This window comes from Pundamilia nyererei, unplaced genomic scaffold (genome assembly GCF_000239375.1).
Source record: "Pundamilia nyererei isolate P.nyererei 1_Seehausen unplaced genomic scaffold, PunNye1.0 scaffold00065, whole genome shotgun sequence".
In the NCBI taxonomy this organism is placed as follows: domain Eukaryota; kingdom Metazoa; phylum Chordata; class Actinopteri; order Cichliformes; family Cichlidae; genus Pundamilia; species Pundamilia nyererei.
In genome coordinates this window covers 2,535,063-2,562,209 of record NW_005187466.1, presented here as the reverse complement: position 1 = coordinate 2,562,209, position 27,147 = coordinate 2,535,063, and the positions used below count along the sequence as shown (strand labels likewise).

General features: G+C 39.5%; 1 protein-coding gene across 7 annotated transcripts in view; it reads right to left on the bottom strand.

Annotated features, from left to right (window-relative positions):
- The window catches only part of rgs12b (regulator of G protein signaling 12b), a 43,327-nt gene that overhangs the window by 11,389 nt on the left and 4,791 nt on the right, over window positions 1-27,147 (bottom strand). For all 7 annotated transcript variants that reach the window (XM_013911529.1, XM_013911528.1, XM_005735837.1 and 4 more), the window contains exons 5-6: window positions 22,488-22,607; window positions 2,870-2,891 (exon numbers count right to left, since the gene is read on the bottom strand). In XM_013911529.1, coding sequence (XP_013766983.1) covers window positions 2,870-2,891; window positions 22,488-22,607 — 142 coding nt within the window. The remainder of the gene's footprint in view (window positions 1-2,869; window positions 2,892-22,487; window positions 22,608-27,147) is intronic.

Below are 27,147 nucleotides of genomic sequence, written 5' to 3'. Positions count from 1 at the left end.
AAAAAAAACTGACACAAAGTTTCTAACTCGGTATTCCACTGAAATTCCGTTTAATTTTCAATAGATGAGAAACAGCACAGCAAACACAAAGTGAACTGTAGGAAAACCACAACACTCAATCATTGCCCTACTCAGACTTTACAACATTAACAGCTGCTGTACAGACAGGTTAAACTCATTTATTATCCACCTGTCAACTGGTAGTTCCAAAACCATCTGTCTAACAAGCAATCTCCATCTTGTGGTATTTTTCTTTAACTTCCTTCACGGGCCTAAAAAAAACAAACTGAATTTTCAACATGAAAAACCTTCTGCTGTGCAACATGTTGGCTTCATTGCTTCCCTGTGAACAAAATCTGCATTTCCTTCAGTTGGAAAAACAAGTATTCAAAGCTCCAGCTATCTCCTCACCTGGGTAAAGCTGGTAGGAGCCTGTGTGGTGCCAGCGGGGCAAGTAGCGAATCCTAAGGGGTAACCAAGTCCCTCCATCCATAATCCCCCTATCGGGGCCCCTCATGAACTCCAACACAAGAGGGCTGAACGCATAGTCCAAGAAAGGGCCCACATACACACACTCACACACACTTTTACACCAAAAGAGAAACAGAGAGAAGGTGGGAAATGGAAAAAGAAGGAGGATATAATGAGAAAGAGAGAGAGAGAGGTTGCTGCTGGTGAGCAACCTGGATGACAACCTGAGAAAGCACAGAGAGAGTCAGGTCACAACATGCACACGCACCTGCATGTGCGTTCACACAGCTCTGTGAGCTTCCAGCCAGGGTAACCGATACAAGCACACACAGGCCTCAGAAAGATGAATAATTCAAAGCCGAGAGAGAAGGGAGATAAAAATGCCGGGCACACGCGCGCGTATACATAGTGACACGGACACACGCACACGCTGCAGTATTGATGAGGAGCTTGTTAAAGGAAGGCCACTACTGAGGCTAATGAGGCCTGCAATACAGATGTTGTGGCGCATCTGGTGGAATCCAGTGGCTACATCAGGGCTGGTATATAAGGAGATGATTTAAAGCTACATTTTACACATTCTTTTAATTTTTTTCAATAAATCAGTCTAAGCATTGAAATGAGGCAATTTTAGACTTGAGCAATGGAAATGGGCTCCTACATTATGCAGGAGGTAAGCTGGCTAAAATCTACTCGATATACATAATTTATGTATCATAACGTATAGTGATTTTACCCCAAATACAAATAGTTCACGAATGCTCAGCGAAAACATTCTAATGAGCGGCTTTTTTGTGCACAGTTACATTTCTCTCACTTGATCCTGGTGACAGTGATCTAACACAAGACAAAACGAGAACACCGTTGCAAAATGAGGAACCTCATTAGTCCCTTAGTTGTCATGTTCCCTATCTCATGCAAGAAAAAATATTAAAGGAGAGAAGTCTCACAAACAACACATTCTATCTTCCAGAGACATGCGTTGTGGAAAAAGTGATGATAAACACTTCTACATTCAGGCTCACAGTAAACACGTCCACCATAAAATTCAGAGCTTCCCACCCCCCGTCTTGTTTCTCACCTCCTCTGCATTCTTTTATCTCCCATCTGCCATAAAATTTATCTTTCATATACATTTATGGGGTGTTAAAGCACAGTTTATCACAAATTAGATCCAGTCTAACAAATCATGAAAATACACTGTGCGAATGGTCTGTCATCCTGATTAAAACAACAGTACCAAGACAACTGAAAAACAACAACGACAAAACACTAGAAAAGCACATCCTATGCAGCTTTCCAACAAGTCTCACGGAACTGGAACTGTTAGTTTTTGCATCTTGTTGGCACAGACGTTAAAAAATGGCTATTATATAGCCCCACCATGGGAAGATATGTAAAGTGAGTTATACAACCACTGACGAATGATCAAACAGCATCTGTAACGCCTTCCCTTTGCAACACCTTCTCAGCCTGGAAACTGGCAGCCTGAATCTGATCAAGGCTTCTTCACAGATATTTGCAAGCCGTGATGACAAAAGGTGAAGTTCTATCTCGTCACCTGGGAGGAGACTTTGTCTGAAAGTTTGTATTAGTACAACTGTTGCAGCGTTTTTTACTTTTAAATATTACACTGTGGTAATATGTGAACCATTATATCTAACCTACATCTCTGTATCATGAATACGCTTATAAGGATTACAGAAGCAGAAAAAAAACCTACCAGTTGCTTCGTTATTATATTTACAAATTTGGCTTTATATTTAGCTTGCAGCCAGCCACCAGCAACAGAATAAGCACAGGTGTGGCAGAAAAGCAGGCCAAACTAGCTCGCCTGTTGCTAGAGAAGTTATTGAAAGCAGACCAATGTTAGCTGGGTGCTACTGTGAGCATGGCCACGATGAAACGCAAGACCTAAACTGATAAAATACTCGATACACGCTAAATGAACCGCATCCTAACAACTCAAGAATGCAAGGTTTTGTACAATTATGGTAAAACTCACAATCGAGTTTTCTTTTCCATTATCGTGCATTTACTGCACTTGAAAAATGTCTACTTTAATTTTACTGAACTTGCAACGTAGAAAAAAAAACAGCAAAACTAAACATGTCCCAGCTTGATGAGGACAGAGTCGGAGCACTGAAGGTGGTGTAAAAGCCACCTCTGCAGAAAAATTGATGCATCAAAGTTATGGTGCAAGACAAAACAAGATCACCATTTCTAAAATGATTTCAGAACAGCATTTGTTTTCCCTTTATTTTTGTGCTGTTGTTTTTCCCCCTTCTAATTACTACACAAAACTTTACATTTTCAATAAAATTCCCCAGCTCAAGTAAGAAGAAGACCTGAAAATGATACTGAAATAATACAAAAAATTTAAGGCATATTTACTCACCTCCATCAGAGACTGCAGCAGACTGTAAAAAGCAGAAAGACATGAGTTAGGATCTTTCTTCATCACACAGATGACACACATTAAAATCAGCTCACACAGGGCATGAGGCCCAAGAGGCCAGAGCATGCACTTTTGGCCACATGGAGACACAGACAGACTGACTGAGTTTCTAATAGGAATGATTCCATTATCAACACAGTTTCGCATCATGACACAGCCAGATTAGCACCCACATTCATTGTCTTCTGCGTGGGTGGAATCGTCTGTTAACTGGCTGCGCTTGCTCTACAAGAAAACTCAAAAGGGTGGGGCCTACTGTCTGGGTGTATGTGTGAAAAGGTTAAGGATGGGTCCCGTCTCCTTTCAATAGGCAGGTGTGAAGTTTCCCTGCTTATCTCACAATCACAAACAGAGAGATGAAGAAACTCATTCAATCTCCATTTTAACGGTTTTCAACAACACAAACACGCAGATGTTAATACAGACACATAATCAAGCCAAACTTACTTCAGCCTAATATCACATTTCCCTGACACAGACCCAAAACGACACTCAGAAATACACACATATGGCGTACAGCGGGTTTTTCTCTCAGACATGCTGAGCTAGGATGAGATCACTCAACGCAGACATCAGTAATGTAGATTACTGTGGAACAATGCATCACAGTGTGACTCAGGCCAAAGCCGAGCAGGAGACAAAAGAGGGAAAGAAAGGAAGGAAGAAAGAGAAAAATGTTTGAGAAAGTTGAAAACTCCAAAAAAAAAGGGTTCAAAATGGAGCCTAATTTGCAATATGTGTCTTTTTATGCTCTTAATCTAACCGCTACCCTTGCTAATGGCAAACTTTCTGTTTATTCATGTTAAGAGAGCAGCCTGGTACCGAAGTGATCTGTAGGAATTTCTTACAGCGCATTTACCTTTGGGAAATTAACTTTTATTGAGCTCGTCATTACTCAGCACAGACATCAGAGTGTTCTCCAGATGAGCAGAAGTTTCTATAGGTCACACAGTCCATTCTTTAGAAATGCAACAACAAGTTGTGTGAAATAACATTGTTGCTTTCCCTGCTATGGTTTACTGAATAATAAAATCATTCATTAGAAAGCAAATTAATGTGTTATAAGATCATTTTTATATTATACAATAAAGCTTTGAGCTGCAGCCTCATGTGCCTACTGTCAAACTGAAAGCTTTACTAGAGAGAAAAGTGATGCTATCTCAAAAAAGAAAAAAAATCCCTTTTAGTTGTAGTTATTTCATATTCACTTTAATTACTCAGATTTCTACCAGCAGCCTAGATTTGGTTTTAGACACATGTGTCTCTGAGGAGTTAAGATAGGGAACAGCATAAGACAAAAGGTCAACAGTAGGAGTACACCTTTGTGTTCAAAAGAGTTACTAAAACTGAAACTGGTATTAAAATAAAAACAGAAGCACCACAAAGTCTAAAAAAAAGGCAGTGTCTGCAACTGAGCATTACATTAGGTTCCAAACTATGCAAATTTTACAGTAACTAAAATACTGAAGTGGAAGTTCTGCTATTCTAATAGATTTGTTCACCTAAACACTCGTTAACCAATTTACAAAAACAATAACATTCTCTATTTGTAATAAGCCTACAGCATTAAAATTCTAAAATATCCAGACTCATATTCAATATGCAAACTGGGTACATCTAGTTCATTTGAACCCTTGGTGCTGTCTGTGTATGTGCTACCTGTTGAATTTTGGCCATTTCCTCTCTTAAATCAGATCTAGTCCTGCCCAGATGGTTCTGTCAGTGTAAAGATGTTTTCATACATAAACATCAAACAATTTCAGGTGACCTTGAATTCTCCCTAAGTTACGTAGGTCTGGGGGTTTCCCATGATGCACCGAGTGCTTCCTTATCAATCACTATGTGTTTATATAGCTCTGCATTTAATCATTAGTTATTACTAATCTCTGGCTCTCTTCCACAGTCTGTCTTTTGTCTTGTCTTCCTCCCATCACCCCCAACCAGTTGAGGCAGATGGCTGCCCCTCCCTGAGCCTGAGGTATCTTCCTATTAAAAGGGATTTTTTTTTCCTGCCCGCTGTCCCCAGGTACTTGCTCAAAGGGAGTCATTTGATTGTTGAGGTTTTCTTGGTATTACTGTAGAGCTGTTATCTTGCAATATAAAGTGCAACGGTATATGTGATTTGGCACTATATAAATAAAACTGCACTGAGTTACAATTTTAGAAGAATCAGGATGGAACATTTTTTATAGTTGTCTTTTGCCACATGCAGCAGGAAATTGTCCTCTTAAGATATACTACTGGAAAAACCATGTGTGGTTTAGGTAAGGGAGTTGCCTGGATAGAGAGTGCAAGAGGAAGGACACGGGATGCTCATTCGCTAGTGCGTTACCAGGGAGCTGCTAGGATAAAAACGGGCTAGTGTCCAATCGAACATCCCCGCATGCTGCTCAGTTGAGTGATGTCGAGAAAAGGTCAGGGCTGCAGTACATGTGTGAAAACGGCTAAAGTTTCTCAGGGATTAACAATTCCACACTGTCCCTTGAAGTACAGAGGTTGGCGCCAGTGGATGGAAAGAGATTATTCTGAAGCAGCTGTATGTGGTAGAACCACGAGAGAGGATAACCAAAAATTACCAGAGACACAAAGTGATTACACTTATTAGAGCAAAAATCAGATTCACAACTCACACGTTCCCAACAGCATTTACTGTGTCTATGTGTGTTTCTGTGGGTCAAGACATTCTGGCCTTGTTGTAGTTGTGAAGCCTACAGTATGTAAGCATATGGCCAACATCTGTCAAAGATGTGTCTTTTGTGTGTGGCATGCATTTTTTTGCATTTATGAATCTGTGTGTGTTCACCCCTATCCCCAATTCAGCGCTAGCATGATCACTTCCAGACACATGCTGTGGTGGAGAGGTTTGGCCCCTGATCGAGGCCCCTCTCCCCCGTTTTCACTTGATTCCCCCTCTAGCCTATTTTCACTCTCTCCTTCCTTTTGTTTATTCTTTTCCCAGAATGCTGTAGCCCCAGTCTTTCTTCCTTTCTCTCACTTATTCCCTTCTCCTTAAATCATTCTCATATTCTTGCCCTCCGTCTCGTTTCCTCAATCATTCCAGTGGTGTTTCCCTTCCTCTTTTGGCAAGTCCGGGTCATTCCTGACAGCCCACAGAGAACGATTGGGGCTTTTCAGACATTCCCTCTTCGAGTTCCTTTCTCAAGCCTCTATCTGTAGAGATGATATGTAGGTGGAAAATACTTCAATTTAAGTAGGATACTCTCAAATGTATATCCCACTGTAAGGAACAAATGTGCTGCCAGTTCATAGGTGCCACGTGTGCTACTTTTAGCCTCCACTGGTTTCAGTTATTATCACATCTTCTATAATGTAGGCTGAGGATCGGTTTCTTACAGATATTAGTGGGCCTTTCATGTGTATTGTGGTGAACGCACTGATAAGATCAGCAGAAAATGACACAACTTCAGAGACTGGTGATCATGATTACAGTTGTGGAGAGCTTGTTTGTTGTTGTTGTTGTTGTAGGAAAAAAGCAGAAACTCTATGTGTAGGATGTCAATTCTGGTTAAGCAAGACAGAGCTGCAGATAATGGTTCTTTCTTATTAATAAATAACACATTACATCTCAGATTAGAATCCCTTATGATATTATATTGCATAAAAGCCCATTTCTGTGCTATTTTGGACAAAAAAACCATGTAGATACAAATCTACCTGACTAGTATGATATCTGCATTTAGTTAACATTTTTATCTAATGTTCTCATTACAAGTGGACAAACTGAAACTACAAACTTCATCATATATATGTATACGTATAGTATAAAGCTAATCTCATCAACAATGTGTGAGAGTCAAAAACAATGGAAAATAGAATTAAAAAGAAGATGAAATTATTTGCAAAACATTTAAACAATACATTTATTTGAAAATGCGTCTGTGTTATAAACTGTTTAACCAATTTAGGGCTGCCTATCCTAACTCTCATAGGTTGAGAGGCAGGCCAAGTCTGGACAGGTTGCCAGTCTGTAGCAAGGTTTAGCACAGACAGACAACAATTCATGCTCATATTCACAAGTATGGTCAATTTTAGGATGACTAACAAGCAGAAAAACTGAGGTCCACACAGAAAGGCTCTAGCTGATTGATGCATTTAAACCCACTGATATGGTGAGGTGACAGTGCTCACCACTGCGGCACTCAGAGGTTGGGATATTGGTGACCGATGACAAAACAGCCAGTTTCTTTTTTTAAAATCCTTGGTTGTCCTGTGGAGTACTAAGAACACAGGCGAAATAAAAAAAGGAAAGAAAAAATGTCCAGTCCAGGTGGAGCCCCCCCCCAAACAAAACAGCTTGGTAGAGTGCCCCACATTTTTAAACACAGTTACTTAGATAACTTATGATGAACTAGATAACAAGGTGATGGCTTCAAATTGTTGTCAAATCCCTAGAAACACAAACATGTTCAATTAAAATCCTAAATTTTGAGAAGCTGAAGCTAAGAAATGTTGTTTAATGTAACTTTTTATCATCAGTTGTTGATGTTCTTGTTGACTCACAGATGAATTTATACTAAACAGTCGATACTGGCAAACAACCATAACGAACCACATCACGACTTTGATCTGGAAATTCACAAAAATGAATGTTTTCGGTGAAAAACTTCATAAGCTTATTTTGGTATTCTAGGAAGCCATGTGCACTGAATACTGACACAGTGGAAGGGTTGTAGACCGTTACACAATGATCACATCACTGTGACACCCACTTTAACAAAAGATAAAAGCTGAATCACATGATTGTGCAACATTTAGTGGCAACACACCCTGGTCTGAACCAAAAATTCAAGGCTATGTTTTTATTAACAGTCATTTCACGTTTTTCCATTTGATGGCTTATCGGGACCTCTTTAGAAGAGAAAAATTGGATTCATACATAAGACTTAATTACCTTCAGTAGGAACAGGGTGTGGTGTTGTGACTCTGTCATTCAGTAGGTTACATTACACGGAGGTTGGAAAGTATTTTTTAGTCTACAGGTCAAAACTTGTGTGTTTACCCGCATTATCCTGCTTTTAGCTCCTTGAACACAAATTGCCACCTTGCAGATACATGCCTGGACTGCTTATGCAGTGTGTGTGCATCTGTGGCTGTTTCTTAAAGGTGAGAAGCAAAAAAAGCACAAATACTTTGTTAATGTACTCAGGTACATTACTGTACTTGAGTATTTATTGTTCTGAAAACTTTTATTTTTACTACCTACATTTGCAAATGAATGCAAAGTATTTCCATGTACTAATATTTTATTATTACATTAATATAGCTTTAATTTACATTGCATAAAAATAGATCATATTAGAACTGTCGTTTAAAAAGTTACTTTTTACTTTATTACATTTCAAAGTCTGTACTTTTTCACTTTACAGAGTAAAGAACAGAAGTATCTAAACATCTGTCTAAGTAAAGAATATCTGTGCTTTTGCCGCCTCTGCTGTTGGTGGTTATTGTTTGCGGAGGTCCAAATCCTTTATTAGCTGTGACTAGCGTGGAACGTATGACTTACATCATCTGTTATGAAGCCTGGACGTCGGGTTCAAGCTATGACTAAGCACACTGTACAATTTACAAATGCTCACTTACAGGGTCATAATATTGAAACTTCGAATGTAATAAAAGTCTCTTTAAACAACCTCAAGTTTCCGAAACATGCCCTGTTTACGTTTGAGCGTTTAGGCAGACGGCAGAAAAGGACATTCTGTTTTAATGGATGACACACAGAGTGACCAGTAGCACTTAACAAGGTGAACAAAAATGTCTATCTGTGGGAGAAAGTGTGAGGGATAACATATGCAGTCGCACACACAAAGACTAGACTGTTTGTACGACAGGAACCTGTTCCTGGCTCAAACACTGGAACTTAAACGGCCACCCTTGGAAAGGAAAGAGATTCTACTCTTAGAGTAAAAGATGACAAAAATATAAAAGAGTGCTGATCATGTCTTGTGATTTTACATCACTACAGGAGACCACACCCATAACTGAACAAATGAAACATACACACGAACACACACAGAGATTCTGTCCATAAAAGCTGATTTAGAATTCATAACACAGATTTTCAGACTGCACACATTCATAAACACACACATCCATCTGAGGAGGAAGCTGTTGGGCTAACAGTCTCAATGTGTGCGTGCCACTGTGTTTACTTTTAAATATGAGGTGAATAGTGGCTGCCATTTAGAAGACCAGAGTAATCCTGCCAGGACGGGGGCTGTGAGAAAGCCTAGCTTGAGCATAGCTTAACTCAGAGAGACAAGGATGGAGTGAACAAGCTGATTAGGTTGTAATGTTTCAAACGAAAGTCAAAGAAAGGGTGTGAAGCTGTGAACATGAGCAAGAACGTCTTCCATGGAACCTCTGGGTTAGTATCAAATTTAACAATTTAACCAAAAAACATATACAAATCAATAAATAACACAGAGTAGCTTCTCTGAGTTGCCTATATCAACATCCCTGCAAATATGTATCCTCTGGAATTCTAGGAGAAATCCCTGCAGCGCACTAAGAAATCAATATCCACTCTCAATGAAAGGAAGGAATGCGGATAGTGTTTGTTTCCCCACAAAAGAGCCACACAGGAGGTGTGACTCAGAGGCTGCCCCGGTGATAAATTTCTGTTTTACTTGGCTTGATGCCTTAAACACACTACCATCACACAGACAAAGGAGGAAACATGATGTAAACACATATGAATCTGATTGAGTACCCCTGGCTTAACACCTGCAGACATGTTCTCACAGCTGGCAGTTGATGTGCTAAATTAAGCAAACTTCACAAGAAGTGAGACTTCTGACTCAGCTCACCATTCCACTGTCTTACAGCTGTTATCTCTCACTTTCTTGAAAAAACACAAGACCAAAAGAGCCTACAAAAAGCAGATCTTTTCCGACATTTTTCACAGTCTCTGGCTTTGTTTCTACTTCTCTTTCTGTCTGCCTCCTGCTCTGGCTCAAAAGACATCTGGCTTTGAGAGGAAGAGAAGCAGCCGCCTCAAATTTTTGTTAGTCTGTCTTACTTTATCTCTATGCAAACGTACCACCACCAAACCATTTCTTTTTGAAAATAACAGACAGAATGACTTGTTCATTTTAACTTGTACCCTGTTCCTTTCCCAGGAGCCTTTCCTTATTCTGTCTTCATTCATATCCTGTCCCTTTGTTTTTCCTCAGCTGAAGGTAATAGATTCCCTTTCCTCACCATGTACCTTGCTCATGGTAACGGTCCCATTTTTCGTTTATCTCTCCCCGTCTCACTTGTAGCGAGCAGAACAACACTTTAATGAAGTGAATGATATTTACACTCTCGGTTTCTTTCTCTACCTTGTTCCATCCCTTTGTAAAGTATACAGAAGACAAATCAAAACCAGGACTTGGTTATTGTTTTTTATTAGTATTATCAAAAATGGTTTTAAGCATCAGGTAATGTTTGAATATTTAGTTAAGATGCTTCTATGAGCATTGATCGACAAATGAGTTAATAACAGAATTAAGACTCTCCTTCCACTCCTTTCACTTCCACTCTATTAAAAAAACACTGACTAGAAGAGCAGTTCCTCTGTGAATACCACCTGTAAAGCACTGTGTGTGAACGTGTGGATGCATTACTCACTGTATTGGAGTTCCAGACCCGCTTGAAGGAGAGCCTCTTCCTGAGGCTCATCCTGCTCCCCTCTCAAAGAGGAGGAAACCCAGTGACTGTTTAATCTACATAACTGAACCACAAAAACACAATCACTCATGTGCACTGACGGAGTTTCTTCAGGACCTATCTAGGACTTGAAATCTTTGCAGACAGCTAACTTGGATGGAGCCATAACTCAGCAAGTCTATCGCACACTCACACCTTAGAATTAGCTTCAACTGCCTGTTAAAGTCGTATTAAGACACTGTTAACGTAGCTCACTGTTAACGTCCTTTTCCTCTCTTACAGCACTCTATAGCTCTCCCTCTTTTTCCCACACGCTGAGCTGACAGACTGACTAGGAAGTTCCATTCTCTCGCAAACACACGCACACACTGACACACACTCACACGGCTCAGTTTCCATAGTGACACGCCCCCATCAGGCAGCAGTTACTGAGAAGGGGAGGGAACAAAGGTCAGTCTGCCAATCATGTTGCAGCAAGGCCATTACCTCTCCACGCTTCTCCTGTTCCTCCCTGTTCAAATCAAAAACAGGCGCAGGTATGAGAAAATTCAACTTCTCGTCTGGTCTCAAGTATCATGAGAAGGACAGAAGACTTTCATCTCGAGCAGCTGCTTCAAAAAGAGATGATTGGAAGTTCTGCAGGTCTGCTAAAAGGTCAAGTGAAAGCAAAGCACTTCACACGACAGAGTGGCCTACTTCTGCGCACAAACACACACGCACACATAAACAAAGACTGCAATTGAACTTGTGCACATGGCCTTAGGCCTACCTCACTCCCCCTAATTTCCTGTTTTGTCAGAAAGAAAGAGCGTCTCTTAAACCTTTCCTACACATCAACATTATCTTTTTTTGGTATCACTGTCTTAATTGACTAACTGACTGATGACTCATTTCTATACTCAAACAACACATCCACTGAATGACTGTGTCATTTTAATTTGCTTGGAGTCCAGCAGACAGTAGCTGGCTCTGTGTTACACTGTGCTAGCAGTGTTTGTGTGTTTGTGTTTATATCACATGCATTGTGCAACCCATTTTCTTTTCTTCATTAAACAAAAGAGCTGAATATGAGAATACAAATGTTACCTGTGTAGTGTGCAGTGGATTCACAGCAAAGGAAAAAGTTAATGAGACAAGCACCTTTACCTAATGATTGATTTGTAGTGCTACATTAAATCTGCTGCATAGACTAGGGATTAAGTCTGTACCCTACACTGTAGCCTGACATCCAAGCACAAGTAATGGCAATGCAGACTGCAACAACTATGTTGTTTGGTAGTAATAAGCCATGTAAACACAGTATATTGACTTGCACAAGGATAATACCTCTGTCATACAATTGAATTGTGTCTAGCTTGCTCATTAGGTTAATAAAATCTTCATAGCTCTGACTACATACATACACTCGGACATAGTTTGGAAGTCTTCTATCCTCTCTGCGTTTCAGTAAAAGTAATTGTTCAAGATTTACTAGCTCCAAGTCCAACAGTTCTGATTAATGCAGGCACAAAAGCGCAAAAGTATAAATGCAAACAACAACATCGTCCATTACATATCAACGCACTACTATAAATTACACTTAAACCAAACATTTCCAATATCACCAGCTATGGACTAAGAGTCACAAAGGCAATGACAAGATCAAGATTCTTTTAATCTTGATTATTTAAAGTAAACATAGACAAACAGGGGCAGCACGGTGGCACGGTGGTTAGCACTGTTGCCGCACAGCAAGAAGGTCCTGAGTTCAATTCCACCATCAGGCCGGGGTCTTTCTGTGTGGAGTTTGCATGTTCTCCCCGTGTTTGCGTGGGTTCTCTCCGGGTACTCCGGCTTCCTCCCACTGTCCAAAGACATGCAACTTGTGGGGATAGGTTAATTGGATAATCCAAATTGCCACTAGGTGTGAATGTGCGAGTGAATGTGAGTGTGAATGGTTGTTTGTCCCTGTGTGTTGGCCCTGCGACAGACTGGCGACCTGTCCAGGGTGTACCCTGCCTCTCGCCCTATGACAGCTGGGATAGGCTCCAGCGCCCCCCGCGACCCTGAAAAGGATAAGCGGAAGCGAATGGATGGATGGATGGATGGATAGACAAACAGTCAAAAATGAATGCAAATAATAGTTTGCACTTACAAACAAACTAAAATAAAATGAACACACAGAAAATATAGTTGGACTTTTGGTAAATTTCCTCAATACTGTTGAAAAACACTTTTATGTAGTATTATGATTTTTCTAAACAAATAATCACCATATTACAGTAAAATAAACTAAAAATACCACTAAAAGTAACATAAACCAAAATGAAACAAGCAATAAAAACTGCCAAACTTTAACAACTGTGGTCTGAACACAATTCTGCCAATACTGCAGTTCACATGTTCACATGTTAAAACGGTTTATTTTTTAATGACAGTTCATTAACATCTGGTTTATGAGTTCTACATTTCTTCTTTACAACTATGGACTGGGTTTTAATGTAACGGAGAATCCAAATATCCTTCAAACAGTTTTTTTTTTTTAAAGCCTTGTCATTATTTAATATTTGTTTTTGGTTTTTGTACTTTTATCTCAGGCTCTAAAATGTGACACCTCTCAAAAAAGCACCAAAAAGCTTGGCTTCACCCTTAAAAATAGTAAGACGACCAGTAAACAGTAGAAGCTATGTTGGGCCCTATGCCCATTACATTTCCTTCAACTTTCTATGGAAAAAAAAAAAATTTCAATGACTACTGGCCCATAACAGGACATTTTTCTCCTTTCTTTTCTACGCCACAAGCACCATTTGAGGCCATAGAGCGCAAAATGTTGTGCCATATTGTTAATGTTAACCTTACACGTCCCTGTATCATAGCAACATCAGAGATGGCTCCAGCACTCAGCGCCCCCACGACCACTCTACACACATTGACAGAGAAAGGCTGAAGGTGCTGCCAAGCACTAATTACCAGAGCTTTTAGTGCTAAAGGAGACTGCCCAGATGAAGTCTAATTTTTAAAAACGTTCAAGTTTCTCTGGTTCAGCTGATTTTATTAAATGCACCACAAACGCTAGTAAAGCCAGACTGATTAAATCCTAGTTGTGCCATTTGGGAAACACCTATCTGGTCATCCACACATCTTTGACAACAGGGAAGAACCATGAGTAATGATAAGAAACCTGTGCTCAAACAAATCTCTTAACAGAAGGGAAGAGATAGGTGGCAGGGCGCCACACAGGAAGAGAGGGATATGACAAAGTTTAGGTTGGCTAAATCCGCATCCTGGTGATAAAAGGAGAAAGAAAAAAAAAGAGCAGAGGCTGAGAGAACAAAAGAACAAGGAAGACGTTAGACAAAGAAATGTCGCATCTCTCACTCCTCTCTTCATCCTAATTCCTATGGTCGAGCAAGCAGCATTTTTCCTTTGTGTTCTCCTCCCTAGATAGACCCATGCTTATCCAACACAGAAGCATATGAAAAGTTCTTATTAAGCACACATTTTTGCACTTCTAGAGTAAAACAAAACTTCTTACACTGTCTTCGTTTAGAAACATTTACATTGTTGAAATATATAACTAATAAGGTATTATTTAAATGTGTAAACAAGTACATTTGAAGACACGCTGCAATCCATTACTTCCAAGTCTATGTTCCATCACCAGGTTTAACTGTCTCACTGACCTCTTTCAGTCTTTATAGATGCAGTATAGTGAAATACTGCTGTAAAATACTTCAAGCCTACAAAACTTACATCCAGAAATCCAGAAAGTAACTGGCATGTAAATTCAATGTTCAGCTCAGTTACAAACCATCTTTATTAAAGAGAACACATTTTATTTCCTGCTAAGAAGGGTTTAGTTTGGCATCTATCCATTTGTTGCCCTTTATTGCAGACAATAACCCAACATTGCCCCCTGCTGTTGCTACTTAGGTAAGACAGAATTCATACTCTGTGTCAATCTCAGATCAATCAAAGTATGGAAGCGAATCAGCTAATAATGAATAGTGACTGCCAGGTTTATAAGATACAGTGGAAATAAATGAGGTTGGAATCTATTTAAAGGTAGAAACGTAAAAAAATATCTGCTTTATGAGACAGCTGTGCAGTATTTGTACTTGACGCACCATTAACTGTGCATCTGTTCCTTTTGCAAACTGCCTAATGTTTCCTTTGAAAGCTCACTCTTGAAACTGGTGACTTTCAGATCTTTTTTTAAGATGACACGTTTTTTCAGTTTGGTATTTGAATTACAACGACTCATGTTGCTGTCATTAAAACTGCAAATATAGCTAGTAGTAAACTGTGATTCCACTGACTGAAACACTTGTTTAACAAAGATAAAAAGTACAGGTTCAAACACGGTTTTCCTATCATTTTATCTGCATTTTTTGACAATTTAAGTTAACAAAACACAATCTATCGACTGACTTATCACATGACACAGTTTGACTGTGCTGATGTGGTAAACTGTATCTGGCACTTGTTGAAGATAAAAAAGAAACACTTGTGTTTATTTGAAAGTGGAGCTGCGTCTAACGTGACTGCTGGCCTCCTGCGGTGTTTCATGTACAGGAGCAGTGTTGATCTTGTCTCATTGTCTCGTCATCTGATTTTCCTTCCCTAACACACTCTGCTCTCAGGGGATATCACGAGGAACAACACACACAGTCACTTTGAGAGTACACACAGACACACACAGAAAAATGTGTGTGCAGGTTCTTATCTCTGGGTGTTCTTTTTCACTTTTTTAAGATATGAATGAGTTTTTTTATGCCTGAATGTGTGTGTCTGTGCTGTGTGTGCCGGGTCAGAGGCCTGGCAGGCTGCTCTTTTCTCACAACTGTGTTTAGTGAAATTATGCTCTGTGCTGCCTTCCACCACAGTGTCAAAACTCCCTGACAAAAAACTTAATATGTGTACACACACTCATACACAACCACCGACCTGTTAGGGCAGCGGTCCCCAACTTTTTTGCGCGACGGACCGGTTTATGCCCGACAATATGTTCACGGACCGGCCTTTAAGGTGTCGCGGATAAATACAACAAAATAAAACTAGTACCGGTACCGAAAAAAAGAAGATTTATTCATAACACACATGAAAAGACCCAGGAAAACCAAGTTAACGATAAAAACGATAACAAAATAACGCTGAAAACCGATAGAAACCCTGAAAGCTATACAATTCACACCTGAGCCTCAACTCTCGCGGCCCGGTACCAAACGACTCACGGACCGGTACCGGTCCGAGGCCCGGGGGGTGGGGACCGCTGTGTTAGGGTACATAAATACAGAATCACTGACAACATAGCTGACCCACTACCTTTATACTTTGCATAAGAGGTGGTTATTGCATTGTCTTTTTGCAACACACTGGACATTTCTTAGAAAACGGCTTTAAAAAACCAATTTGATGAATGGATTCAGAGGACTCGAGAAAAGAATCAACAGGTTTTCTTTTACTTCAACAGAGCCAAAAGGAGCCTGCTGATTGGGTTGTGCATGATCACATGATCTGTCATTCCAGAGAGAGCCTTCACAACTAAACTCTGAGTGCATTAAATTCATTTTAACTTAAATAAATATGTTTTGGATGCCGATAGTGGCTAGAGGCCAACAGCAAAATAGAGAAGTGTCAGTAAACAGGAAGTTAGGCAAGGCCTTTCATAGCAATTACCAAAGAAAGATATGATTTTATGACTCAAACTCACACAAACATCCATTTTTATTTTCAACTGAACTTTAAGCATCTGTTCCAGCAATACTGTTCTGAAACAGTCAAGATTGTGTAACAAAGCTATGATGCTACAAATGACAGAAGCCAGAGAGCCGTTACTGGGATTAAATATATAGGATGCATCTCGCACACACTTGCATAGATTCCCTAACAAACGCACGCAGCTCGTTTACTCACAGGATCAGCAGCCGTTTCAGAATCCGCGCTTGAAGTTTGCTGCTCCATGAAGGAAGAGACAAGTAATCCTCAGCACTGCATGTGAGAGCTCCCCTCCGTGCGCATCGTCATCAGCTGTTGAATGTGCGTGTCTGCGCAGAACAAGTGGCAAAGCCCGATGGCTTTGAAATGTCCAAAACGCTACAGAATGTCGCCGTCGCTAGATTCCCCGGTCCCTATGGTTCTCTCTCTTATCCCCCCTCCTCCTCTTCTTCCCTCACTATAGTCTCCTTTGCCCTGCCTCAATGCTCTCCCCCTCCTCTGTCTCTGCTTTTGCACCCACCCTTGTATAATTTCTATTCCACCCACACTGCTGTGGGCAGAGAGGCACGCACAAACACACACTTGAGACAAGTGCGTAGGCAAGGCTGCGGAGGGAGACCCCTTGCCATTAAGGAACACACCCACACATAAAATCAGGGTTGGGATGAATGTGTTACAACACATTGTGCTCTTCTGTCAACTGTTTAGTATGCCCCACGCTTGTCTGGGGCGTGGAGAGTAAACTGACATTCACGATGGCGGAGGGGAGGGCAACAAAAAGCAAAATAGGGAGGAACACACTCAGTGTTTTGCAGCAATATTTCCATTCAGCTGACAGCTATGACTGGTGTCTGTTGCCATGATTAGGTTGTTTATGACAGTTGAAAAGTAGCTGCATTCCTCAACATGCCTTGACATACAGTGAATGTACTTGCCCTATTACCCCACACTCATCTCTGCTGGTTTTCCTCCACTTGGCCCAGGGGTGAAGACTGAGAATAAAGCAACACCTCGCTCACACTGATCACTGATAAAAAAGTCAAATGCATTCAGATTCAGTCTACTGCAGAACAGGACGTTTTCTCATTTAAAATCTATACATAAAGTGTTCTGTCAAAAACACATTCTGGTGCAATTTGAATAGAAAGATAGAGTTAGATTTTTGGACAACTACATGAAGTTCATTTTACAGTTCAGAGCTTTTATGTTTGGAAACTCCACCTGTACTCGACCAGCATTACACATAAAGTACACCAACTTCATGTGTTAGTACAGGAGACGAGGCATGTGGCCCTTTTACTGATACAAATTTGGGATGGGTAACTGATTCTTTAGACTTACTTAAACGTGTGTAGTGTCAATAGCAACCTTGTAACTAACTGATCATCAGAAACTGTGACCACCTGTATAAAAGCAGAGATTTTGATAGTCTAGGGCATTCAAATGTGTGTTAACACAATACCACAGTCACCTAACACCTGTAACACCTAAAGCTTGGCCAACAAACAGCAAAATAATCTCCAACACATCAGCAAATCTATAACAGAATGGATGAAAATTAAGAACCAAGGTGCTGCAGTTGCCCATTTAAAATCCAGACCTCAACCTCACTGAAATGCTTGGATGGGCCTTTAAAAAAAGCTGTGCATAAACAAATGCCTGCAACCTGAAAGAAATGAAGCACTAATAAAGGAGAGTGGGCCAAAATTCTCCCACACTGATGTGAAAGTCTGATACAAACATACAGAATACAATTACTTCAAGTTATTGCCACTAAAGGTGGCTTTACATGCCACTAGGTGCATTTTACAGAGGATAGTATTGAGTCCTTTGACCGCTATTTTTTCATAACAAGCATTTTTTGTGGCTCTATACAGATTTTTCCCAAAACGGCTCTTTTGATAAACATTAGTAGTAAACATTAGTAAATGCTGCTGTCAACCCCTGAAGCCTCTGAAAACAGCTGTACAATATACTCTGTAGGGATAAAGGAAGCTTTCCAAAATGTGATACATTAACCCTAATCATGTCACCAAGGGTGAGTCTTGTTTCAACAGATAACCTGCATTACAAGCAGGGCGTGGAGTTTGAAAGTAGTGGGAAAGAAAAAACCGGAGAAGGTCTAATGAAAAATGGTAGTTGCATTTTTTTTACATTCCAGTATAAAATTGTTAAACAAATAGAGGTCACTTCTTATTCCTAGCTTTGATTAATGTTGATGTTTTTATGAAGCATTTTATAATTTTGTGTTCATCAGCCAGATGTTATAGACACAAAAACAACATCTATAAGGATGATAAATTAAAGTAACTAACATGTTTGGTCATAAAAGGCATTTCAAGTCTAGACCAATAATAATTGTTAATACATTTTGAGCACTGAGTCTTTGCTACGACAAGTAAATCACGCTCTATGTAAGCTAAGCTTTTAATTCATCTATGTCATAGTTAAGCACAAGGATTAAACCAAAAGCAAGACTTGATGATGCCTTATCCTTATAAAGATAAAGTTAATATGTGGCTTTATTCTAACTATGCTTAATATTAAATTTAATAGCAATAGCACTTTCTTCTGCTTCATTGGTGATCATTTGGTGAAACAAATATAGATAATGCTAATGTCTTAAATGTAATAGAACACTAAAAAAGACAAAAACCACATACATTAAACTGAAATAGCCATCTGTCAAGAAATGTCCATCTATTAAATGCCCAGTGTTCAGAATTGCATATAGGATATAAATAAAGTTTTAAAAGAAACACTGTAGTTTCCTCTGTAAAACTGCATTCTAACTTCAGTTAGAGTTATATTGAGATTTCAGGAGACTTGCATGCATTCTACTTAAATGACCAAGTCTACAAATTAAATAAACAATTGTAAGTAATGCAGAAAAATGCTGATAAAACAAATAGAAGACATTTCAATATTTTGCTATGTACACTTGATGATATATACTTGTCATTTGAAATACCCAAATTTTACAATAACTTTATAATATGCATTAAAAACTGGCCTGAGCTAACAGATAATAAAGCTCTTTATTTTATTTTATTAGGAAGCATCAAAATGATTTAATATTACAGCACCAGTTACTTCTTAGATTTAATAACACTTTTTTGTGCGTTTTTGTGCCACTGGGATTTTGCTGGACCTGTCTTCAAGCTCAACACTGCACAGTGGAGAAAAATCTCACCTTCTTCCAACTATAGTTTTCTTTCAGCTCATTGTGCAAACAGCCACAAACGGCCCATTGTGAGAATTGCTTGGTGTTTGTGCATTTATTCTGAAACATTTCTTGTGACTGTTGTTAACTAAGTTCAATCGAGTACACTGCAGATTTCAAACCTCCGGGACCAGTCAAAAATGATGTGTTTGCTTTGAAATGGTTGACTCAGTTAGAGTTAGGTAGCTCTTTTTTCTTGGTTGGTGATGGTCTCTAAAATAGCTCTCTGTGGTTTTAAACATTAGTATTCTGAAACAAAGGTCTGTGTGTACTATTTAACACGTTCTTTAGCGTCTGTATGTGTGTGAGCGTATCTGTATATGTCTAAGAAGACAAAGAAGTTAAATGCCTAACTAAAGTCCCACTAGGAGCCTGACACACTGAAGTCTGCAACTTGTGTGTGGGTGCTGCGCGACTGCGTAATAGTTAGGCTCTAGAATCAGATCTGTCACAAGACAAGAAGGGAACTAAGAGGCAGACTGCAGGTTTCCACCAATAGCAGTTCTCCCAATGTTAAAGAAGGTGATCCAGAGCTGCACCAAAACTGTTGGTCTTTCATCCACCTCTCTGCAAAGCTTAATCACATTCTTTACTGGCAGACAAACAAATGGACAAATGACACTAGTAAAATCATATTTCTCCCCCTGACAGATGAATACGAAACGAGCCTCAAACTCTGTCTTTTATTTCTGCTAAACGAGCCACAAACGCGCCTGCTCACACAGTCTGAAAGCAGCTCGAGCAGCACATCTAACAAGATCTCTGATAGTTGTGTGTGTGTGTGTGTGTAAATATGCTTGTGTGTCACCGATTTAAAGCTGGCATTTGTTTGTGTATTTTCATGCACAGCTCTTCCTGCATGTGTGTATATACACTGTGCATTTGTGTGTGCATTTGTATGTGTGTGTGCTTTTGTGTTGAGGCCGCACTAACGAGGGGAATGTCAGCTTGTTGCTCATCAGAGCTCGTTAGAAGTGCAGGCTAACACTTAGAACCCCATTACCCCCCACCATCGTCACCACACAAACACACACATACACACACACACACTCCAATCTCTCTCTCTCCTTCCCCCTCGACACAACACAAAGCCCTCTCTGTTTGTGGACATTACTGCATGTGCAGCGAGTGAAAAAGGCCTAACGACCGGAAGAAAAAGGTGGAATAGAGAGAGTGGGAGGATGAAGGGGTGAAGAAGAAAAAGAAGAAAAAGAAGAAGAGAGGAGCCCTGCCATTGGAAGCTCTGGCAATGGGACATCTACCCCTGTGAAGCTCATACAACAGTTGCCAACTCAAGTAGCAGAAATTCTACACTGCTTCCAATATCATCCTTGATTGTGTACGGTATGTTTTTTACATCGTAATCTGCTCTCAAGAGCCTGTAGGTGACGTTTGGACTTTCCATTTCGAATGCAAATTAAATATAGTTTGAAATGAACCTGAATAATAAAAATGTGAAGTTAATTTGAAGGCTCCAAGTGTCTACTAATAGACTTTCGCTTTGAGGAATTCGATTCATTCAAAAGATTTTTCTCATTTAAAAAAAAAAACCCACACACACAGCAGCTTTAATTTAGCTAAATAATGGTCTCACTGTTTAAAATACAAGTCCTCCACCTTAACTGCAGGCCCGGGACCTCTGCGGTATTTAACTCCCAGTCGTTTTCCCTCTTTCTCCCATGCTTCCTGTTGCCATCTACTGTGCTGTCCAATAAAGGGAAAAATGCCAAAAATGTCTGTTTAAAAAAAAAACTATCACCACTGATGCAACAGTGTGGGATTTGCTTATCTGCTCCCACGGTACCCCAGTCACCACTAAACGGCGGAAACATTAAGCTGTCCTCTGATCTCTATCTTAGAGCCAAAGCTACTGTTAAGAATTTTGGTGGAGGCAGCAGGACTCTACCGTGGTCTTGGCAACCTTCACGCAGACACACGTAGAGACAAGTCATGATGACAGCAACACTCTTTTACACTGTTATCACCAGGACAGTTTTATGATTCGCTTCCAGAAATGGAATTTCATAATAAAATCCCACCTTAAGTTATACAAACACAACCTAATACAAGTAATAATAAGTCTTTGTATCTTTCCCATCTAAGTCCAAAAATAGCAATTGCTGATTTTCTCTGTATTAAATCCTGTAAATAGGGATATTGTTGGGCAAAACTCATGGCTTTCAAATGACTGGATACTAGGTCATTTCTTGAAGCTAAAAGAAGCGCAAAAGGCTAATTCTTGCAACAGTGTAGCAGTGCTGCTATTTGCAGTTTATATTTAAGAAAACAAACAAAAGAAAATCATTAACTTGTCCCTATGACAGAACAGAAGCTTGATTTCTTTTTCTTGGAGAAATGTAAAGAGATCTTCTTCTGTTGCTTACTGGCCATCAGAGCTTTCAGTATCAACAATTAAAAAAAAAAGCATATACAATCAGAATTTGATGGGGTCCAAGTATCCTTACTTACACTCCTTGTGAACTTGGTGAAGCTCTGGAAACTTTTAGGTGGTAAAAAGCTAGAGATTGCTGGTGTGTGTGTCAATTTGACTATAGATCCCTCTAACTTTTTTATGTAATGTAATGGAACCAGGCTCTTATTTTCTCTTAGGGAGGGGAACAAATTAATGTTTCTGCTTTATGTTTATTTGAAATATACTGATGCATCTTTGTGGTGTTACATTTTAAAAATTAATAAAAACAAGTGAGTACAAAAGATGGCTCTGTTCTTTACTGTCTATGTTGCCATGGTGATATGAGAAGATGTATCAGCTTGATGCATCATGTGAGCATGTATGGAGTGCATGAGCTACTCTTACTACAGACAGAGGCAACACCTGAGGCTCAAACATGACAGTAACACAGTAGCCAGTCTGACCTTAAATATTGCAGTAATGTGCATTACTTGTTGGTATACTTGTGTTGGAAAAGGTCCACGCATATAGATTGTGTGTTGTATATATGCTACCTCAAGATCATCCAGGGAGCGGGCCAAGCTGAGACGTTTGGAGCGTCCAAAGGAGCGCCTAGCTGAGGAGCGCTGCTGGAGAGGTGGGAATCCCATGGTCAAACCTCGGAAACGACCGCCCTGGATAGAAAAGAAACACACAATCAGTTTACATTCATATTGTAGACATTTTATTAACTAAAAAAATCTTTGTAAGCATGTCCATCTGTTCTTGCCCCATCTCAACAACTGTTTATTAGATCTACTTAAAACTTGGCTGGTCTATTGCTGGCACTCAAGAGTAATTGCAGTGCAAAATACGAGTTTATTTGGATGACTAATTCTCATATTTTTGACAAAAGCTGCTCTTTGTTTTACTCTTTCGCCATCAGTAACCGCTGCCTGCTCCACTCTGTGCGTAGGACGAGCTTACGGTGGAGATGTTAAGGGTTAGCGCTAATCCTAACAACAACCAAGGCCTAACTTTATTTGAATATTCTATTCTGCTTCCTGGTTTATTTAACGTTTAGATTTGCTTCGTGCATTCTTACTGTACTTGCTTTAGCTCTCAGTTCCTAGCAGCTTTAGAGTTTCAGTGTTCCATCACCCTGTGTCCTTTGTATTTAAGTTCATGTGTCTGTATTCCCCATTTAGGTTTTGCACTTCCTGCTTTATTTCCTGCGTTAGTTGTTCCTTGTGCTTTGCTTTTAGATTGCATCTTTGTCTCATCTCTTGTGATTCAGTTAAACCATTTCTCGTTCTCCCAGCTGTCTGCACTTCCCCTAATCGCCCTTATGTGTATATGTAGTTGCTGTATTCCCTTTGTCAGAGTGTCCGTTCCTGTTCCCCTAGTGTTTCTCAGTCCCAGTGTGTGTTTCTTTATAGTTTATAGTGTTCCTCTTTTGGACTTTTGTTTGCCTTTTGGATTACTGCTTACATGCTTATAATAAACAGCTCACTTTAAGTTTATCATTGCCTACCTCCACATATTTGCACTTGGGTCCTTGCACTTTCCTTTAGAGTATGAGAGCACCAGTGGCTAAAGCAGCACGCACACATAGACTGGCTTTCTTCACAGCCTCATTGTGAACTGGCACAATCACAAGCACACGTACACATTCAAGGAAACTATCTTCATATTTGTCATCTGTAAACTATTCAGCAAAAGTCCTGAATCACCTCTTTTTTTCTTTATATTTTGTTTCAGAGGAGCCAGACTTTCTGGTATTTGGTCTAGTCAAGGGCTTATATGCATATGAAAATAAAGTGTCTGTGTCTGCCACCACATTCTGCAACCACTTCACATTCACTGTCGAGTTTCTGGAGCTCTATTGATGTAAATGAACGCCATTCTTCAGAAAAAGATGCTCCCTCAACTCTTTTTATGTTTTGTTTTTTGTTAAATCTTCCAGTGGGTTGAAATTTGGTGACTACAAAGATCAAAGCATGATTTACTATTTTTTAACTCAAACTATTTAGTAACCCCTCACATTTTTGGGGGGATGAGGGCCATCTCATCCTGCAAGAGACCATCCCATTAAGATTAACAAGCAGTTTCATTGTAGGGTAAAGGTGATCAAGCGGAACAACCTTGTATCAGTGTGCAGTGACCCTTTCCTTTGAAAAGAACATGTGGACACTAACTAGGCCAACAAAATACCTCTTATAGAATAACAGAGCTCATATAGTGACTAACCATTCAGGTTTTTACCCTAACACGACACACGAATAATGGTGAAATATTAGCACTAGTGTCCTATTCTTATTCATGAGAAATTTCACCACAGTTGATAGATGGCAAATATACTTTGTAGGTGACTGGAGGACAGTTTAATAAAAAAAAAAAAAAAGAGATCATCATTATTATTATCACAGATTACTACTGTATGTAATCATTATCATCTGTTAGTTAACCAACTATGATATGTATTCTGTCAAAGATAAAAGGGAAAGAATGTCAGTTTATCTACAGTTTACATCAAATCTTCCCATGATATAATAATATTAGATTTCCTTTGTTTTTTGGCTGAACTTTAATTGGGTTAATCAGAAAATTTCACTGAAATTCCTTCCATGATGTGACCTGAGGCATAAGTGGGCAGGCTGCATACCACATGGGCACTAACGGCCTAAGCACCAAATCTCCAGGTCAGATTGCAGCTAGTTGGCCTACTCATTGCATCTCAGTCTTCTACATTTTCTTTCTATATTTCCTGACTCTTACTATCTTTAACAATATAAACTTTAAAATAAAATGTAAAAAAAATATGCAGCACTCTAGATTTCATTCATCCAGTAAAAATATATCTGTGATTTCAGCTCTGTTGTTCCAGCCGTCATAACGGACTAAACCTTCCTAAGGAGCTCAGCACTACTAATGATAACTATAAAAGGGCACAAAACATTTGTATTACCAACATACACCATATTCTAAACTGCCATATTACATACAGTAATAAAAAGTGGGTTTTTTGGCTCCCTAAATCGGCACTCAGTCATTGAACGTTTAAGAAACCCAACCGTGTCTGCACATGCACGGGTTGCTGTTTTTGAACTAAATGTTAAATTCCACATGTTACACGGAGGCGTGTGCAATCCTGTGATTTTGCATGCAATACCAGAGAGCACGTGAGTCAAATGCACAGCCACAGAGGTAATACAGAGACACGCAGGTACACACAAACAGTACTAGCAGAACTCCTCTTGAGCAGCATGATGTGCTTTTGCAGTTTACTGTAGCATATTTCACTGACACCCCTACTAAGTGTAGTTCCATGTAGTATTTATTATACCAAGGATACTTAAAATTGTATAGTGTTCATAGGAACACTACATTGGAAACCCACCAATTAGTGGAATAAAGTTAAAACAGCCAAGCTGTTGCACTATGCCATAAACTGCCGCCTAAAAATAACCACATCAGGGTCGTGAACATTTATTATCCAAAGCCATTAGACAATAACGTAACCACTCTGAGTGCTGTTAAAGAGGAGAGGAAATTAGTGCTGTTTTGCCTTCACAAGTGTACAATTAACCTTTTAACAACTGTTGCTCTTTAATCCTTTGAGAACAACAATATTCTGCCTTCTTTCTCTTCTCTTACAAATTGCATCCGTCTACTTTTCTAGTATTATAAGAGGACGCACACAATCAGTGGCCCTGTGTTGATTAATGAGTAATTAGCCAGTGCTGACAGGCTTCAAATGCAGGTAGAATCTGACTGGCTGCTTAGGAGCAGGTCTCCTCTGCATTTCATCATGCGATGACCAGTGGTGTTGCCTGGATACTGAGTCACTTCTGCATTTGTGTGTGTGCGCGCATGTGTGTCAGACAATGCAGATTTGAACACTTAATGGCATATGCAGACACAATCATTCTCACAGGACCTCTGTATAACCCAGTGAGATTAATCCAAGTTTCACTTGTAACTGCAAGAGAGCTTAAAGCCAACAAAAAGGGGGATTTTTGGAGAAGCTGAGATTTAGGTTGAAAGGGAAATGATAAAGTGTCGATCTGACTCACTGGTGCTGTGGTTGTTTTGGGCGTGGTTGCGCCAGAGCCTTTCCAGAGAGAAGAGAATGTGAAAGGACTAAATTTTAGTGGAAAATCCACAGCCTTTATCTGCGTAGCTGATCTTGACGCCCTCTCCCTCATACGCACACTCATAAATAAACAGATGCGCTTCATGTTTACAACAGCACTGCTATCATCATAAAAATAACAAAAGCAAAACCAGACACATGTCCTGTAAAAACAATAACAATGTGAACAAGTATAATTTGGGCTTAAAATAAAAACCTAAAACATCCCAAAATATAGATTGTTTTGTTTATGAATTATAGTAAACAGCAAACTGACTGATATTTTTCAGTCCTTTTCTACCTTAACAAACAGCTCGCTTTTCATTTAAGCTCTAATTCGTGTACACTCACTAGGTCACATTTATCAATATTCAACTGTTTGTTTTTAAATCTAACAATCCAACACAAACTTATTGTAGTAGTATTTTCTGTTATTGAGTCAATCATAATCATAGATGAACAGATTTGTATCAAAAGTCGTGAAAGACTTTAAAAAGAACTGATTTTTCTTTTTTTTTTTCGATTTTAGCTGAAATAAATCTGCAGACGTTTAGTTAGTGAAACAGTGCCACCATGTGTCAAATATTAAGAGTCAATTAATGTTAACGCCTTACTATGTTACATGCAATAGTTAACAAGAAAAATGAAAACAACAACAGTCTTATACAACTGTATCTGTTTTGTTTTTTGTTTTTGTTTTTGGCTTACCATAATCACCACAGTATCCAAAACTCTGCTTCTCCAGTCCGAGGACATGGTTCATATCCACCTTCCTGCCTCTGTCCTAAACACTTACTCTGGTTGTCCCTTAGAGTCCCTGGGACACTGTTTTCTAAGATATCTGTTGGAGGAAGTCCCAGCCTCCTTTAGTATCAAAACAACTATCTTCTGTACGTTAATATAATAATACGCAACATGTAGATGTAGGCAGGCATAAGTGGCTGTTTTCTATATACGTGCATGAGCATTTCTGTTCACAAGCTGATTAATACTTATGGAATCTAGTCAGGCTGGATATGCAGTATTGTACCTTTTCCTCTTTGCATTTCCTTGTCATTTTCTGAAAACAATGATCAGCCCATCTACTATATATATATATA